The sequence below is a fragment of the Bufo gargarizans genome, unplaced genomic scaffold (assembly GCF_014858855.1).
Source record: "Bufo gargarizans isolate SCDJY-AF-19 unplaced genomic scaffold, ASM1485885v1 original_scaffold_1341_pilon, whole genome shotgun sequence".
In the NCBI taxonomy this organism is placed as follows: Eukaryota; Metazoa; Chordata; class Amphibia; order Anura; family Bufonidae; genus Bufo; species Bufo gargarizans.
In genome coordinates this window covers 72,062-90,744 of record NW_025334316.1, presented here as the reverse complement: position 1 = coordinate 90,744, position 18,683 = coordinate 72,062, and the positions used below count along the sequence as shown (strand labels likewise).

The 18,683-nt window shown below is 48.2% G+C and overlaps 1 protein-coding gene across 1 annotated transcript; it reads right to left on the bottom strand.

The window, feature by feature from the left end:
• Positions 1 to 400: 400 nt before the first annotated feature.
• On the bottom strand, positions 401 to 3,781 carry LOC122923191. The gene is made up of 2 exons (XM_044273927.1): positions 3,486 to 3,781; positions 401 to 3,443 (listed from the first exon to the last, which is right to left on the bottom strand). Exon 2 carries the CDS (start codon positions 3,410 to 3,412, stop codon positions 1,718 to 1,720), a length of 1,695 nt encoding a protein of 564 aa, XP_044129862.1. The 5' UTR covers positions 3,413 to 3,443; positions 3,486 to 3,781; the 3' UTR covers positions 401 to 1,717.
• Positions 3,782 to 18,683: the final 14,902 nt, after the last annotated feature.

The window sequence follows — 18,683 nt, the reverse complement described above, 5'->3', positions numbered from 1 at the left end:
TTCATGTCAGCAGAGAATCAGTCTTCATATCATAGCAGAGAATCAGGCTTCACGTCACCCACCACTGTAAGAGTCAATTTTCATAAATTTAGGCCCAGAACCCAGGCAGAGGAGAAAGGTCCCGTAACAGACAATCTGGCTTCATGTCAGCAGAGAATCAGTCTTCATATCATAGCAGAGAATCAGGCTTCACGTCACCCACCACTGTAAGAGTCAATTTTCATAAATTTAGGCCCAGAACCCAGGCAGAGGAGAAAGGTCCCGTAACAGACAATCTGGCTTCATGTCAGCAGAGAATCAGTCTTCATATCATAGCAGAGAATTATGGGATTTTACTAAAGTATGACGTAAAGTCATGATTTTATTAAAGACACGGAGGCGAGTATTGCTTTAACCTTTCTTTACTTCTACCATAGCAGCAAAGAGAGAAAATGGTATACAAAAAAGAAACCATGGTAACAGACTCCTCCCCCTTATCCCAGTATATCCTTCCTTGTCTGTCTGAGCTCTTCCTCTTTCTTTGTGTCTCAAACAGCGCTGGTCAACCGGAACAACAGACGCCGAAACCACCGGGTAACGAAAAAAACCCTTGAACTCGTCGGCTTGGACCGCCACAACTGGACCTCCGACCGGAACTGTGTAACTCTAAAACATGAAGCCGTAAGCCTCTCAACCTAGGAAAAAAGGAAATAAGAGAAAAACCTTCTAAGAGCATAATCCAGTGCATTAGAAACATAGGATCCACTAGTTGGAAACACAGTAACAACTTTAAAATTCTGACCATACGGTAAATCAACAAAACATACTTACGTCAAAAACCCCAAGGGGTGGGTCCAGGGAGGGCAATACTCGCCTCCGTGTCTTTAATAAAATCATGACTTTACGTCATACTTTAGTAAAATCCCATAATTTTATAACAAGACACGGAGGCTCCTATTGCTTGTTTAAAGCTGAGCCACTATAGAATCAAAAGCATGCGAAGCCGGTCGGAAATAAAACTCCCGGAAAGTGGAAGATCTGGACCAATCCGCCAGTCTCATAACATCCTCCAAACGAGCCCCAGATAACGTCATGGACGTAGCTGTCGCACTGCGGACCGAATGTGCCGTGAAGATAGACGTATCAATCCCGGAAAGGGATAGAATCCACTTGACCCAGCGAGATAACGTAACACTGGTAACCGGAGCAAACGGGCTGCGAAACGAAATGAATAAGTGGGGGAGAGAAAGAGACCGCAGTGGACGGGTTCTGTCCTCATACTCGCGTAAGCACGCTACAGGACATAGCTGTGGAGAAGTCGGAAAACGGGGGTAAGAGACCGACCGGATACTGGTTTTCGTGCGACGGGAAATGTTAAAGTGGACCCCCTCCGGGGTGAAGGATCTGGCGTCCCAATCCAAAGCACGCACATCCGAAACTCTCTTACAGGAGATTAAACAGAATAAAGTGACCAATTTGGCCGATAACTGACGTAACGACAATAGCTCATTTGAGGGCCAACTGACTAGAAATTGCAAGACATCCGACACATCCCAGGTAGACGAAAACCATGGCCGAGGTGGTCGGGCCAAACGTGAACCCTTGAGTAAACGACAGACCAGGGGGTGTTGACCCGCTGGACGGCCGTCGACACCGTTGTGTCTGGAGGAAATTGCTGACCTAAAGACATTGATGGTGCGGTAAGCCTTCCCTGCCTCAAAAAGTGAGGATAAAAAGGCTAAGATGGAATTGACAGGGGCCGTAACGGGATCCAGAGTCCGGTCGACGCACCAGCGAGACCAAGAACCCCAGGCGGCTCGATAAGCCCGTCTCGTCCCGGGCGCCCAAGCGCAGTCCAATAAGAACCTAGCTGTTCCTGAAAGTCCAGCGCCTCCTCCTGGACTCCCGATATCTTGCAAGCTAGGAGGCGTAGCGACCCGTTCTGCAGGAGTGGGTGAACTTCTCCTGCAGGCCCTTGGAGTAGTGACACCTGAGTGGGAAGGAGAAACGGAAAGTCCACTAGAAGTTCCAGGATCTGAGGGAACCAGGACTGGGTCCTCCAAAACGGAACAATCAGAACCAGGTTCGCCAACTGCTGACGAACCTGAAGGAGCACTCGTGGAATGAGCGCGAAGGGAGGGAATGCGTACATCAACGCTCCTCCCCAATGTTGAAGCAGAGCGTCCACTGCCTCCGCCAAGGGATCCGGCCTCCAGCTGAAAAACCTGGGCAGTTGGGTATTCAAACGGGAAGCGAAGAGGTCGACTGCAAAGGGACCCCACAGAGAAGAAATAGCAGAAAAAACCGTCTCGTCTAACTTCCAGTCGCTGGAGTCCGATATGTAGCGAGAACTCCAGTCCGCCAGAGTGTTGTGAAGGCCTGGAAGGTACTCGGCCACCACAGAGATGTTCCTGTCGAGACAGAATTCCCAAAAATCCTTCGCCAAATGGGTCAGAACCACCGACCGTGTGCCACCCATACAATTGACGTACCTGACCGCAGATATATTGTCCATGCGGAGCCTGATGGCTGAGCTGACCACACCATTGGCAAAACTGCGAATGGCAAACGACCCTGCTAGGAGTTCCAGGGCGTTGATGTGAAGATGGGATTCTTCTGGAGACCATGGACCGCCCGTGGACACACCACTGCAATGTGCTCCCCATCCGTGCAGGCTCGCATCGGATTCTATGATCAGATCCGGTTGGGGACCCACGATCGCTCTGCCATTCCACACTGACAGGTTGTGGATCCACCATCTCATCTCGTCCGTCGTCTCGGCATCTAATGAGACCAAATCTGCGTAAGAGGCCCCCGACCGAAGGTGAGCAATTTTGAGGCGCTGCAACGCACGATAATGGAGGGGGGCTGGGAAAATGGCCTGTATTGAGGAGGCCAGAAGTCCGATTATCCTTGCCAAATGCCGCAACGACATCTGAGGTAGGCGTAGAGCATGCTTCAACTCCTTGCGGATAGCCTTGACTTTCGAGAGTGGAAGACTGAGGGATAATTCTTCCGAGTTCACCTGGAAACCCAAGAACTCTATGGATCTGGAGGGGGTCAAACAGGATTTCTCCTGGTTGACAATGAACCCCAAGTCGGAAACGAGCGTCACCGTCAAGTGGAGGTGTCTCAACAAGAGAGCCCGTGATTGGGCCATGATCAAGATATCGTCCAGGTAGACGATCAGACGAACACCTCTGCTGCGAAGCCAAGCCACCACTGGGCGCATGATCTTGGTAAAGCACCAGGGGGCGGAGGACAGGCCGAACGGAAGGCAGGTGAAGCGCCAGGCCTGACCGTTCCACAGGAACCGCCGCAGGTCTCTTGAAGAGGGGGACACTGGGACCGTGAGATAGGCGTCTTGGAGATCTATCTTGGCCAACCAATCGCCTGGAAGGAGCAGATCCCTCAAAAGATGGATGCCCTCCATCTTGAAATGTCGGTATTGTACAAAATTGTTCAGGGCTTTCAAATTGATCACCGGGCGCATCTGGCCCCCTTTCTTTTGCACCAGGAAAATACTGCTGATGACACCCCCACGATTCTCCGGTGCGCGTTCGATCGCGCCTTTCTGCAGAAGATCCGACAATTCCCTCTGAAATTGGGACCGTGCCGCATAGGACAGTGGTACCGTAGGGGGGGCTGGGATGGAGCTCGGATCGGCAATCAGATCTATTGTGAACCCCTGCACAGTAGAAAGGACCCATTGGTCTGAGGTTATGCCTGACCACACATGAGAAAAGAATCGGAGTCTGCCCCCGACTAAATGGTCTAAAAAAGGAGGGGGTAAAAGAGTCGCCAAAGAGCAACCCCTGGGCGTCCTTGCCCGCTTCAGTCAATGCTAAGTTCGAGAGCTTTGGCTCGATCTTAATTAGTATTGCCTTCCGCCTTTCAATGGCGAGCGAGGTATTGGTATTACCCGCTACGCATATGGCTCGCTGGGCCCAACCTCTCAATTCTATAGGGTCTACCTGGCTACCTGCCGCAATAGCGGACTCAGCCAAATCGAAAATCTTTGCTAAAGGACCTGTAATGTCCAGTAGCTTGTCTTGGACAGCCTTCAAGGCCGCGTCTAGCCCTTTACGGGGGTTAAACCCCGTCTTCGCCAGAAACTGGACCATCTTTGGATCCACTGATGGCGTCTCGCACACTTTGTGTGGTATTAAAGGACGAGGGCACTCCGCCCGCAACTTATTACGCGATTCCTTACTAAGCGGATTGCGTATGCGAGCCTCCATATACTGCGCCACATGTGTGGCGGGCATCCATTCCGCGGAGCGGGGATGATGCAGCTCCTCGGGGTTAAACAGCGGTTCCCCAGACGGATCCAATAAGAGATCCTCTGCTGATCCCTGTTGTAGTAACGGGGCTTCCGGGTCTAGATTACGAACCGGATCCACAGCAATATCCGCCAAATCGTCCTCCACCTCATCCGTCAATTCATAGACGTTGTCATGAGTCTCCTCCTCTGACTCCCTATCAGAGTCTGACCTAGGCTCAGGTAGAGACCTGGCAGTCTTCCATGCCCGCGTTTTTTCTGCCTGGCGGGTACAAGCTCGTTTACGCGACTGAAGCGCGTTGTCTTGGGATGGGGATGGCCCATCAATCTGAGGTGTTCTGGAGACAATAGGAGGTGGTCCTGGAGGTGGGACCAAAACCTGGGTAGTAGTAGCAGGGCGCGCCATAAGGGCCTGAGATATAGACTGGGTCAATGCAGATGACATCGAACCCATGGCGGTTATAATGGCATTAGATATGGATCTTTGCAGTGCCACCTCATGGTCGTCCGGGTGGATCACCTCGGACCTCCTATCCTGCGCAGGGGAACCCTGATCTACTTGGGGGGCTTCACTAGGGGCCACAGAGGCAACGGAATTCTTTCTGACAGACATGGTGAAGTAGCAAAAGGCAGGGGTTAGTCACCCCGACCGGAGCAGCAAAAATAGCACTAGAGGAGAAAAAGAGAAAAGGGGATAATGAAGCCAGGAATCATAGCCAGCTAGTGGGTAGACGAAATGGAATAAAACAGAACTTACAAGGCTCAAGAGCAGTGGAAAAAGACCGCCAGGAGATGCGCTGTGCAGAGCGGGATGTCCGGTGTGTGCAGAGCGGGGAAACGCACAGGGACGGCGAAATCTCGCGAGATCTCGCCGTCAGTAGCAGCCGAATGCGAAAAAATGCGAAAATGCGAAAATATGCGAAAATATGCGAAAAAAAACGCGCGCGAAATCTCGAACTCGCGAGACTTCGGGCGAGAAGGAGAGGAAGAAGAAGCAGAAAGCGCGCGCAATGGCGGCGCAGTCTGAGGTAACGAGGGACAAGGATGACAGGGCAGAGAAACGGATCACACGGGGGGAAAGCGGGGAAGCCGCAAAAACTGTTATAAGGACAAACCCCTAGGCAGAACGGCCACAGAAGTACCTGAACGAAAAAAACATATACATATATATACGTACCCTAGATAAATAAATATATATATATACAGGAGAGAAATATGTATCTACGATAAGAGTCTAATCAGAATCTAATAAAGAAACCGAACGAACCGATAATCCAAGCACATAAAAATACAAATATACCAGACCCTGAGCAATGCCACAGAGCTGGAGAGTACTTATCTGCCTGGTAGCAGCAAAGAAAGAGGAAGAGCTCAGACAGACAAGGAAGGATATACTGGGATAAGGGGGAGGAGTCTGTTACCATGGTTTCTTTTTTGTATACCATTTTCTCTCTTTGCTGCTATGGTAGAAGTAAAGAAAGGTTAAAGCAATAGGAGCCTCCGTGTCTTGTTATAAAATCAGGCTTCACGTCACCCACCACTGTAAGAGTCAATTTTCATAAATTTAGGCCCAGAACCCAGGCAGAGGAGAAAGGTCCCGTAACAGACAATCTGGCTTCATGTCAGCAGAGAATCAGTCTTCATATCATAGCAGAGAATCAGGCTTCACGTCACCCACCACTGCAACAGTCCATTGGCATATATTTAGGCCTAGCACACAGGCAGAGCAGAGAGGTCCCGTAACAGACAATCTGGCTTCATGACAGCAGAGAATCAGTCTGCATGTCATAGCAGAGAATCAGGCTTCACGTCAGCCACCACTGCAACAGTCCATTGTCATAAATTTAGGCCCAGCACCCAGGCAGAGGAGAGAGGTCCCGTAACAGACAATCTGGCTTCATGTCAGCAGAGAATTAGTCTGCATGTCATAGCAGAGAATCAGGCTTCATGTCAGCCACCACTGCAACAGTCCATTGGCATATATTTAGGCCTAGCACACAGGCAGAGGAGAGGTTCATTCAACTTTGGGTAGCATCGCAATATAATGGTAAAATGAAAATAAAAATAGGATTGAATGAGGAAGTGCCCTGGAGTCCAATAATATATGGTTATGGGGAGGTAGTTAATGTCTAATCTGGACAAGGGACGGACAGGCCCTGTGGGATCCATGCCTGGTTCATTTTTATGAACGTCAGCTTGTCCACATTGGCTGTAGACAGGCGGCTGCGTTTGTCTGTAATGACGCCCCCTGCCGTGCTGAATACACGTTCAGACAAAACGCTGGCTGCCGGGCAGGCCAGCACCTCCAAGGCATAAAAGGCTAGCTCTGGCCACGTGGACAATTTAGAGACCCAGAAGTTGAATGGGGCCGAACCATCAGTCAGTACGTGGAGGGGTGTGCACACGTACTGTTCCACCATGTTAGTGAAATGTTGCCTCCTGCTAACACGTTGCGTATCAGGTGGTGGTGCAGTTAGCTGTGGCGTGTTGACAAAAGTTTTCCACATCTCTGCCATGCTAACCCTGCCCTCAGAGGAGCTGGCCGTGACACAGCTGCCTTGGCGACCTCTTGCTCCTCCTCTGCCTTGGCCTTGGGCTTCCACTTGTTCCCCTGTGACATTTGGGAATGCTCTCAGTAGCGCGTCTACCAACGTGCGCTTGTACTCGCGCATCTTCCTATCACGCTCCAGTGCAGGAAGTAAGGTGGGCACATTGTCTTTGTAGCGTGGATCCAGCAGGGTGGCAACCCAGTAGTCCGCACAGGTTAAAATGTGGGCAACTCTGCTGTCGTTGCGCAGGCACTGCAGCATGTAGTCGCTCATGTGTGCCAGGCTGCCCAGGGATAAGGACAAGCTGTCCTCTGTGGGAGGCGTATCGTCATCGTCCTGCCTTTCCCCCCAGCCACGCACCAGTGATGGACCCGAGCTGCGTTGGGTGCCACCCCGCTGTGACCATGCTTCATCCTCATCCTCCTCCACCTCCTCCTCATCCTCGTCCTCCTCGTCCTCCAGTAGTGGGCCCTGGCTGGCCACATTTGTACCTGGCCTCTGCTGTTGCCAAAAACCTCCCTCTGAGTCACTTCGAAGAGACTGGCCTGAAAGTGCTAAAAATGACCCCTCTTCCTCCTCCTCCTCCTCCTCCTCCTGGGCCACCTCCTCTTCCATCATCGCCCTAAGTGTTTTCTCAAGGAGACATAGAAGTGGTATTGTAACGCTGATAACGGTGTCATCGCCACTGGCCATGTTGGTGGAGTACTCGAAACAGCGCAACAGGGCACACAGGTCTCGCATGGAGGCCCAGTCATTGGTGGTGAAGTGGTGCTGTTCTGTAGTGCGACTGACCCGTGCGTGCTGCAGCTGAAACTCCACTATGGCCTGCTGCTGCTCGCACAGTCTGTCCAGCATGTGCAAGGTGGAGTTCCACCTGGTGGGCACGTCGCATATGAGGCGGTGAGCGGGAAGGCCGAAGTTACGCTGTAGCGCAGACAGGCGAGCAGCAGCAGGATGTGAACGCCGGAAGCGCGAACAGACGGCCCGCACTTTATGCAGCAGCTCTGACATGTCGGGGTAGTTGTGAATGAACTTCTGCACCACCAAATTCAGCACATGCGCCAAGCAAGGGATGTGCGTCAAATTGGCTAGTCCCAGAGCTGCAACGAGATTTCGCCCATTATCACACACCACCAGGCCGGGCTTGAGGCTCACCGGCAGCAACCACTCGTCGGTCTGTTGTTCTATACCCCGCCACAACTCCTGTGCGGTGTGGGGCCTGTCCCCCAAACATATGAGTTTCAGAATGGCCTGCTGACGTTTACCCCGGGCTGTGCTGAAGTTGGTGGTGAAGGTGTGTGGCTGACTGGATGAGCAGGTGGAAGAAGAGGAGGAGGAAGCCGAGAAGGAGGAGGTGGCAACAGGAGGCAAAGAATGTTGCCCTGCGATCCTTGGCGGCGGAAGGACGTGCGCCAAACAGCTCTCCGCCTGGGGCCCAGCTGCCACTACATTTACCCAGTGTGCAGTTAGGGAGATATAGCGTCCCTGGCCGTGCTTACTGGTCCACGTATCTGTGGTTAGGTGGACCTTGCCACAGATGGCGTTGCGCAGTGCACACTTGATTTTATCGGATACTTGGTTGTGCAGGGAAGGCACGGCTCTCTTGGAGAAGTAGTGCCGGCTGGGAACAACATACTGTGGGACAGCAAGCGACATGAGCTGTTTGAAGCTGTCTGTGTCCACCAGCCTAAATGACAGCATTTCATAGGCCAGTAGTTTAGAAATGCTGGCATTCAGGGCCAGGGATCGAGGGTGGCTAGGTGGGAATTTACGCTTTCTATCAAATGTTTGTGAGATGGAGAGCTGAACGCTGGCGTGTGACATGGTTGAGACGCTTGGTGACGGAGGTGGTGGTGGTGGTGTTGGTGGTACATCCCCTGTTTGCTGGGCGGCAGGTGCCAACGTTCCTCCAGAGGCGGAGGAAGAGGCCGAGGCGGCAGCAGCAGAATAGGCCGAGGCGGCAGCAGCAGAAGAGGTAGCAGGGGGAGCCTGAGTGACTTCCTTGGTTTTAAGGTGTTTACTCCACTGCAGTTCATGCTTTGCATGCAGGTGCCTGGTCATGCAGGTTGTGCTCAGGTTCAGAACGTTAATGCCTCGCTTCAGGCTCTGATGGCACAGCGTGCAAACCACTCGGGTCTTGTCGTCAGCACATTGTTTGAAGAAGTGCCATGCCAGGGAACTCCTTGAAGCTGCCTTTGGGGTGCTCGGTCCCAGATGGCGGCGGTCAGTAGCAGGCGGAGTCTCTTGGCGGCGGGTGTTCTGCTTTTGCCCACTGCTCCCTCTTTTGCTACGCTGTTGGCTCGGTCTCACCACTGCCTCTTCCTCCGAACTGTGAAAGTCAGTGGCACGACCTTCATTCCATGTGGGGTCTAGGACCTCATCGTCCCCTGCATCGTCTTCCACCCAGTCTTGATCCCTGACCTCCTGTTCAGTCTGCACACTGCAGAAAGACGCAGCAGTTGGCACCTGTGTTTCGTCATCATCAGAGACATGCTGAGGTGGTATTCCCATGTCCTCATCATCAGGAAACATAAGTGGTTGTGCGTCAGTGCATTCTATGTCTTTCACCGCTGGGGAAGGGCTAGGTGGATGCCCTTGGGAAACCCTGCCAGCGGAGTCTTCAAACAGCATAAGAGACTGCTGCATAACTTGAGGCTGAGACAGTTTCCCTGGTATGCATGGGGGTGATGTGACAGACTGATGGGGTTGGTTTTCAGGCGCCATCTGTGCGCTTTCTGCAGAAGACTGGGTGGGAGATAATGTGAACGTGCTGGATCCACTGTCGGCCACCCAATTGACTAATGCCTGTACCTGCTCAGGCCTTACCATCCTTAGAACGGCATTGGGCCCCACCATATATCGCTGTAAATTCTGGCGGCTACTGGGACCTGAGGTAGTTGGTACACTAGGACGTGTGGATGTGGCAGAACGGCCACGTCCTCTCCCAGCACCAGAGGGTCCACTAACACCACCACGACCATGTCCACGTCCGCGTCCCTTACTAGATGTTTTTCTCATTGTTATGGTTCACCACAACAACAAATATATTATTTGGCCCAATGTATTGTATTCAAATTCAGCGGGATATAAATTTGAGGCCTAGTATTTAGGCGCTGGGTGACCGGTATGGATTTAGTGACAGAATTAGACTTGGAAATGCACAGAAGCGTGTGTGTGAAGTTATTCTGAATGACCCTATGTGCACCTTCAATATGATCTACCCTTTTAGGGATAGATTTCAAATAGCTCTGATATAGCAGAAACGACTAAATTATGAAATTGCTAAATTGGGAATTGTATTTCAACCCAGAACAAAAAATGTGCTTTGACGGACACTAAATAACTTTCCCAGCCACAACAGGACAGCGGTAACGAGAGATTTAGCGGGATATAAATTTGAGGCCTAGTATTTAGGCGCTGGGTGACAGGTATGGGTTTAGTGACAGAATTAGATTTGGAAATGCACAGTAGCGGGTGTGTGAAGTTATTCTGAATGACCCTATGTGCACCTTGAATATTATATACCCTTTTAGGGATAGATTTCAAATAGCTCTGATATAGCAGAAACCACTAAATTATGAAATTGCTAAATTGGGAATTGTATTTCAACCCAGAACAAGAAATGTGCTTGAACGGACACTAAATAACTCGCCCAGCTACAGCACTAGGGACAGATTTAGCGGGATATAAATTTGAGGCCTAGTATTTAGGCGCTGGGTGACAGGTATGGGTTTAGTGCCAGAATTAGACTTGGAAATACACAGTAGCGGGTGTGTGTGAAGTTATTCTGAATGACCCAATGTGCACCTTGAATATTATATACCCTTTTAGGGATAGATTTCAAATAGCTCTGATATAGCAGAAACCACTAAATTATGAAATTGCTAAATTGGGAATTGTATTTCAACCCAGAACAAGAAATGTGCTTGAACGGACACTAAATAACACGCCCAGCTACAGCACTAGGGACAGATTTAGCGGGATATAAATTTGAGGCCTAGTATTTAGGCGCTGGGTGACAGGTATGGGTTTAGTGACAGAATTAGACTTGGAAATACACAGTAGCGGGTGTGTGTGAAGTTATTCTGAATGACCCAATGTGCACCTTGAATATTATATACCCTTTTAGGGATAGATTTCAAATAGCTCTGATATAGCAGAAACCACTAAATTATGAAATTGCTAAATTGGGAATTGTATTTCAACCCAGAACAAGAAATGTGCTTGAACGGACACTAAATAACTCGCCCAGCTACAGCACTAGGGACAGATTTAGCGGGATATAAATTTGAGGCCTAGTATTTAGGCGCTGGGTGACAGGTATGGGTTTAGTGACAGAATTAGACTTGGAAATACACAGTAGCGGGTGTGTGTGAAGTTATTCTGAATGACCCAATGTGCACCTTGAATATTATATACCCTTTTAGGGATAGATTTCAAATAGCTCTGATATAGCAGAAACCACTAAATTATGAAATTGCTAAATTGGGAATTGTATTTCAACCCAGAACAAGAAATGTGCTTGAACGGACACTAAATAACTCGCCCAGCTACAGCACTAGGGACAGATTTAGCGGGATATAAATTTGAGGCCTAGTATTTAGGCGCTGGGTGACAGGTATGGGTTTAGTGACAGAATTAGACTTGGAAATACACAGTAGCGGGTGTGTGTGAAGTTATTCTGAATGACCCAATGTGCACCTTGAATATTATATACCCTTTTAGGGATAGATTTCAAATAGCTCTGATATAGCAGAAACCACTAAATTATGAAATTGCTAAATTGGGAATTGTATTTCAACCCAGAACAAGAAATGTGCTTGAACGGACACTAAATAACTCGCCCAGCTACAGCACTAGGGACAGATTTAGCGGGATATAAATTTGAGGCCTAGTATTTAGGCGCTGGGTGACAGGTATGGGTTTAGTGACAGAATTAGACTTGGAAATACACAGTAGCGGGTGTGTGTGAAGTTATTCTGAATGACCCAATGTGCACCTTGAATATTATATACCCTTTTAGGGATAGATTTCAAATAGCTCTGATATAGCAGAAACCACTAAATTATGAAATTGCTAAATTGGGAATTGTATTTCAACCCAGAACAAGAAATGTGCTTGAACGGACACTAAATAACTCGCCCAGCTACAGCACTAGGGACAGATTTAGCGGGATATAAATTTGAGGCCTAGTATTTAGGCGCTGGGTGACAGGTATGGGTTTAGTGACAGAATTAGACTTGGAAATACACAGTAGCGGGTGTGTGTGAAGTTATTCTGAATGACCCAATGTGCACCTTGAATATTATATACCCTTTTAGGGATAGATTTCAAATAGCTCTGATATAGCAGAAACCACTAAATTATGAAATTGCTAAATTGGGAATTGTATTTCAACCCAGAACAAGAAATGTGCTTGAACGGACACTAAATAACTCGCCCAGCTACAGCACTAGGGACAGATTTAGCGGGATATAAATTTGAGGCCTAGTATTTAGGCGCTGGGTGACAGGTATGGGTTTAGTGACAGAATTAGACTTGGAAATACACAGTAGCGGGTGTGTGTGAAGTTATTCTGAATGACCCAATGTGCACCTTGAATATTATATACCCTTTTAGGGATAGATTTCAAATAGCTCTGATATAGCAGAAACCACTAAATTATGAAATTGCTAAATTGGGAATTGTATTTCAACCCAGAACAAGAAATGTGCTTGAACGGACACTAAATAACTCGCCCAGCTACAGCACTAGGGACAGATTTAGCGGGATATAAATTTGAGGCCTAGTATTTAGGCGCTGGGTGACAGGTATGGGTTTAGTGACAGAATTAGACTTGGAAATACACAGTAGCGGGTGTGTGTGAAGTTATTCTGAATGACCCAATGTGCACCTTGAATATTATATACCCTTTTAGGGATAGATTTCAAATAGCTCTGATATAGCAGAAACCACTAAATTATGAAATTGCTAAATTGGGAATTGTATTTCAACCCAGAACAAGAAATGTGCTTGAACGGACACTAAATAACTCGCCCAGCTACAGCACTAGGGACAGATTTAGCGGGATATAAATTTGAGGCCTAGTATTTAGGCGCTGGGTGACAGGTATGGGTTTAGTGACAGAATTAGACTTGGAAATACACAGTAGCGGGTGTGTGTGAAGTTATTCTGAATGACCCAATGTGCACCTTGAATATTATATACCCTTTTAGGGATAGATTTCAAATAGCTCTGATATAGCAGAAACCACTAAATTATGAAATTGCTAAATTGGGAATTGTATTTCAACCCAGAACAAGAAATGTGCTTGAACGGACACTAAATAACTCGCCCAGCTACAGCACTAAGGACAGATTTAGCGGGATATAAATTTGAGGCCTAGTATTTAGGCGCTGGGTGACAGGTATGGGTTTAGTGCCAGAATTAGACTTGGAAATACACAGTAGCGGGTGTGTGTGAAGTTATTCTGAATGACCCAATGTGCACCTTGAATATTATATACCCTTTTAGGGATAGATTTCAAATAGCTCTGATATAGCAGAAACCACTAAATTATGAAATTGCTAAATTGGGAATTGTATTTCAACCCAGAACAAGAAATGTGCTTGAACGGACACTAAATAACTCGCCCAGCTACAGCACTAGGGACAGATTTAGCTGGATATAAATTTGAGGCCTAGTATTTAGGCGCTGGGTGACCGGTATGGATTTAGTGACAGAATTAGACTGGGATATGGCCAAAAAATAAACAGACTATTGCTGGTTAAATGCACTTGGTGTGACAGCTTCACCCTGATGTAGGCTTTAGCCAAAAAACAACCACACCATTGAGGGTTAAATGCACTTGGTGACAGGCGCAGCTTGCCCCTGATTTAGTATATGGCCAAAAAATGAACAGACTATTGCTGGTTAAATGCACTTGGTGTGACAGCTTCACCCTGATGTAGGCATTAGCCAAAAAACAACCACACCATTGAGGGTTAAATGCACTTGGTGACAGGCGCAGCTTGCCCCTGATTTAGTATATGGCCAAAAAATGAACAGACTATTGCTGGTTAAATGCACTTGGTGTGACAGCTTCACCCTGATGTAGGCTTTAGCCAAAAAACAACCACACCATTGAGGGTTAAATGCACTTGGTGACAGGCGCAGCTTGCCCCTGATTTTGTATATGGCCAAAAAATGAACAGACTATTGCTGGTTAAATGCACTTGGTGTGACAGCTTCACCCTGATGTAGGCTTTAGCCAAAAAACAACCACACCATTGAGGGTTAAATGCACTTGGTCGCAGCTTGTGCTGGCGCACCACAAGACACAAAATGGCCGCCGATCACCCCAGAAAAATGTGACTGACAAACGGTCTGTGCAGCCTAAAAACAGTGAGCAATTGAGGATCAGCAGCTCAATGATCCACAGCTGCAGATCGATCAGTTAATCAAGTCCTTTGGAGGAGTTAATCTGCCTAATCTCGCCCTACTGTCGCAGCCGCAACCTCTCCCTACGCTAATCAGAGCAGAGTGACGGGCGGCGCTATGTGACTCCAGCTTAAATAGAGGCTGGGTCACATGGTGCTCTGGCCAATCACAGCCATGCCAATAGTAGGCATGGCTGTGATGGCCTCTTGGGGCAAGTAGTATGACGCTTGTTGATTGGCTGCTTTGCAGCCTTTCAAAAAGCGCCAAGAAAGCGTCACAAAAGCGCGAAGAAAGCGACGAACACCGAACCCGAACCCGGACTTTTACGAAAATGTCCGGGTTCGGGTCCGTGTCACGGACACCCCAAAATTCGGTACGAACCCGAACTATACAGTTCGAGTTCGCTCATCCCTAGTTCTAAGCTGTAGTGGATGGTGAGATATGGAGCCTGAAAGTCAAAAGTTCAAAACATTGTTACCCTTTTGCTTGTTAGTGTATATACAGTATTTGTGGTCGTGGCTCATCAGTAAACCATGAATCCTACGGGTGACTACTTGACCTGCCTAACTAATAGTACTAAGCGTCTTGAGTTGTGCCATAACCGTTGCGTCGTAGGGGTACCTGAATAAGAGGGCAAAACGCCAGAAGTGCGAAATTAGGAATTTATTACATACAATTCTTACATCACCAAGTGCTGAAATGCAAGCAACATCTCCTGCTTAGGTTGGGGAATGTATCTATTAAAGCAGGAGGATCGCCAGCGGCCTAATTTGCGAATAATATGAGCCGGGACTTTGTTTCTGGACGCAGCGGATGCAGCGCCAATCCGGAATGAAAGTCCGGACACGGTGGCAGGATTCAACCCTAGATTCAAAACTAAAACACGGACATGCTCAATGGATTGTGAGGTGGTTAATAGCCACGTGGGAAACGGCATCAGCAGCTCCTGAGGATCATGACTTGCTAGGGTGGTTGTAGCATGTCAGAACCGCAGTGTCACAACCAGACAGCTGAGAAGCTCTGACAGAGGCCTTTCAGAACCTCCTCCTTGACTTTCTTTGTTGTGGTATTCAGTTCCTCATCTCGTTAGCCTCTCTCAGCTGTCATGTGTTGGACTAATTGCTTCCCTTTAAATTCCTCCCCAGAATGCTTTTCTGGGCGGCTTATACTTCTTCCTGGAGTGTGTGTGCATGCTGATCTTGTTCTCCTGTCTGCTACAAAAGCTAAGTGTTGAACATTTATCTGTTATTTTCTGTTTGCTGGATCCCAGGTGACCCTGACTCCCTCCGTATCTTGTGTAGGGAGCCGGTGGTCGTGTCCCCTCACTATTGTAGGGTGCTCAGGGGTTATATAGTCAAGGTACGTGGATATGCAAACTTCCACCATTCGGATCTTTGCATAGGCTGAGCAGCCAGGGAAAGTGCCAGGTCTTCTGCAGGGGTCCCCCCTTGGTTCCTTTGTTTTTGGATCCAGCGAGTCATTTATGCATGTTGCTTTGCCTTGTTTCCTGTACACCGTCCGTGACATTATAAGCCGCCAAAACCGTCTCAAGCATGGATCCGGTTTCACTTTTGGCTGAACGCTTCCAGGGTCTTTCATTGGAGGTAGCTGATCTCCGTAAGACTTTTTCTCAGCTTCAAGTGACCGGTTCAGCTTGCGTTCATGGAGTTTGTTCTGAGCCTAAGATCTCGCTCCCGGATACGTTCTCCGGGGGTAGTGAGAATTTTGTGCGTTTTAGAGAGGCTTGCAAACTCCATTTTCACCTTCTTCCCCATTCCTCTGGTGATGAGGAACGGAGGGTGGGGATCATTATATCGCTGCTCAGAGGTAACGCTCAGTCCTGGGCCTTTTCGCTGCCGGAGGGGGCACGGCCTCTCCGTTCAGTGGATGAATTCTTTTTAGCCCTGGGTCAGATATATGATGATCCGGATCGTATTGCTCTGGCTGAGTCTAGACTACGTCTATTATGCCAGGGTAAACAATCCGCAGAAATATACTGCTCAGAATTTCGGAGATGGGCAGTTAATACTGGTTGGAATGATGCTGCACTCCGAAGTCAATTTTGCCATGGTCTTTCAGAGGGATTGAAAGATGCATTTGCCTTTCATGAGAGGCCTATTTCTTTGGACTCTGCCATGTCTCAGGCCGTTCGTATTGACAGGCGTCTTAGAGAGAGAGGAGAGATGTCCCCTTCCTGTCATACGCAGTCCCAGGACAGTGCAGCGGTCCCATTCTGTGTGCAGGGGTCTCAGTCGCCGTCAGCCCCTTCTGAGCAGGAGCCCATGCAGCTGGGGTTGATTGCCTCTGACAATAGAAGATTCAGCCCGCATGGGAAAGTTTGTTTTTGTTGTGGAGGTATAAATCATTTGGCAAATATTTGTCCCTCTAGGAGATTCAAGCAGTTTTCTGGGAGTAATAAAGAAACAAACAGGAAAAAATCTTTTAAAAATGTTCCGTCTGTTACTATTGGCAGGGTTGAGGCGGAAATTGAAGGTTTTCCATTTGCTTGTAGTTCCCGTTTTGTCCTGCTGGCTAGGGTGGCGCTAGAGAGAAAGGACATTTTTTGTGAGATTTTTGTGGATAGTGGAGCAGCGGTCAATCTCATTGATAATCAATTTGCGATAACTCATGGTTTCCAGGTGCGCACTTTGGGAAAGGATATTCCTGTTTTTGCTATCGATTCCGCTCCACTTTCTCAGAAATCATTAAAGGGCATAGTTCACGATATCCGTTTAATTGTGAGTGATGCTCATGTTGAGGATGTGTCATGTTTCGTCCTTAGCGGTTTGCCTACCCCTCTGGTGTTGGGGCTGCCCTGGCTCACTAAGCATAACCCCACCATTGATTGGCAAGCGAGGCAAATAAATGGTTGGAGTGACTTTTGCAGAGAGAATTGCCTCATGACATCTGTTTCTGAGGTTGCTACTAAGACTGTACCATCTTTTCTCTCTGAAATTTCGGATGTCTTCTCTGAGAGTGGAGTTCAGGATTTGCCCCCGCACAGGGAGTACGATTGCCCTATTAATCTCATCCCAGACGCCAAGCTGCCTAAATCTCGTTTATACAATCTTTCCCAACCTGAGAGGATCGCTATGCGTGCTTATATCTCTGAGAGTCTGAGAAAGGGACACATACGACCCTCAAAGTCACCTGTTGCCGTTGGTTTTTTCTTTGTTAAGAAAAAAAAGATGGTTCTTTAAGACCTTGTCTGGATTTCAGGGAGCTGAACAGTATCACTATTCGTGACCCTTATCCGCTTCCTCTGATCCCGGACCTGTTAAACCAGGTTGTTGGGGCTAAAGTCTTTTCCAAATTAGATCTAAGAGGGGCATACAACCTGGTCAGGGTCAGAGAAGGGGACGAATGGAAGGCGGCCTTCAATACCCCTGAGGGCCATTTTGAAAATTTGGTTATGCCTTTTGGTTTAATGAATGCCCCAGCCGTTTTTCAGCATTTCGTGAACAGCATTTTTTTATCATTTGATGGGAAAATTTGTATTGGTGTATTTGGATGACATTTTGATTTTTTTCTCCCGATTTCAAAACTCATAAGGAACATTTACGTCAGGTCTTGCTCATCCTGCGGGAGAATAAATTATATGCGAAACTGGAAAAATGTGTGTTTGCGGTTCCAGAAATTCAATTTCTGGGGTTTCTTCTCTCCACTTCTGGTTTTCGCATGGACCCCCAGAAGGTCCGCGCTGTGCTTGAGTGGGAGCTTCCTGAGAATCAGAAGGCGCTGATGCGTTTTTGGGGCTTTGCCAATTATTACAGGAAGTTCATTTTGAATTATTCTTCTATTGTTAAACCACTCACTGATATGACCAGAAAGGGGGTAGATTTTTCTTCTTGGTCAGTAGAGGCGCGTAAGGCTTTTTCTGATATCAAGGAGAGTTTTGCTTCCGCTCCCATCTTAGTGCAACCTGATGTTTCTTTACCCTTCATAGTTGAGGTTGATACTTCTGAGGTGGGTGTGGGGGCGGTCTTGTCTCAGGGTTCCTCTCCTGCCAATTGGCGACTGTGTGCCTTTTTCTCAAGAAAACTCTCCTCCGCAGAGAGAAATTACAATGTGGGAGATAGGGAATTGTTGGCCATCAAGTTGGCTTTTGAGGAATGGCGCCATTGGCTAGAGGGAGCCAGACACCCTATTACCGTATTTACTGACCATAAAAATCTGGCCTACTTGGAGTCAGCCAAGCGTCTGAACCCGAGACAGGCCAGATGGTCTTTGTTCTTTTCTAGGTTTAATTTTGTTGTCACGTTCCGCCCTGGAGTTAAGAATGTGAAGGCAGATGCCCTGTCACGTTGTTTTCCGGGAGGCGGGAATTTTGAAGACCCGGGTCCCATTTTGGCTGAAGGTGTGGTGGTCTCTGCTCTTTTTCCCGAATTGGAGGCAGAGGTGCAGGCAGCCCAGTCAGAGGCTCCTGATCTTTGTCCTCCTGGGAGGTTGTTTGT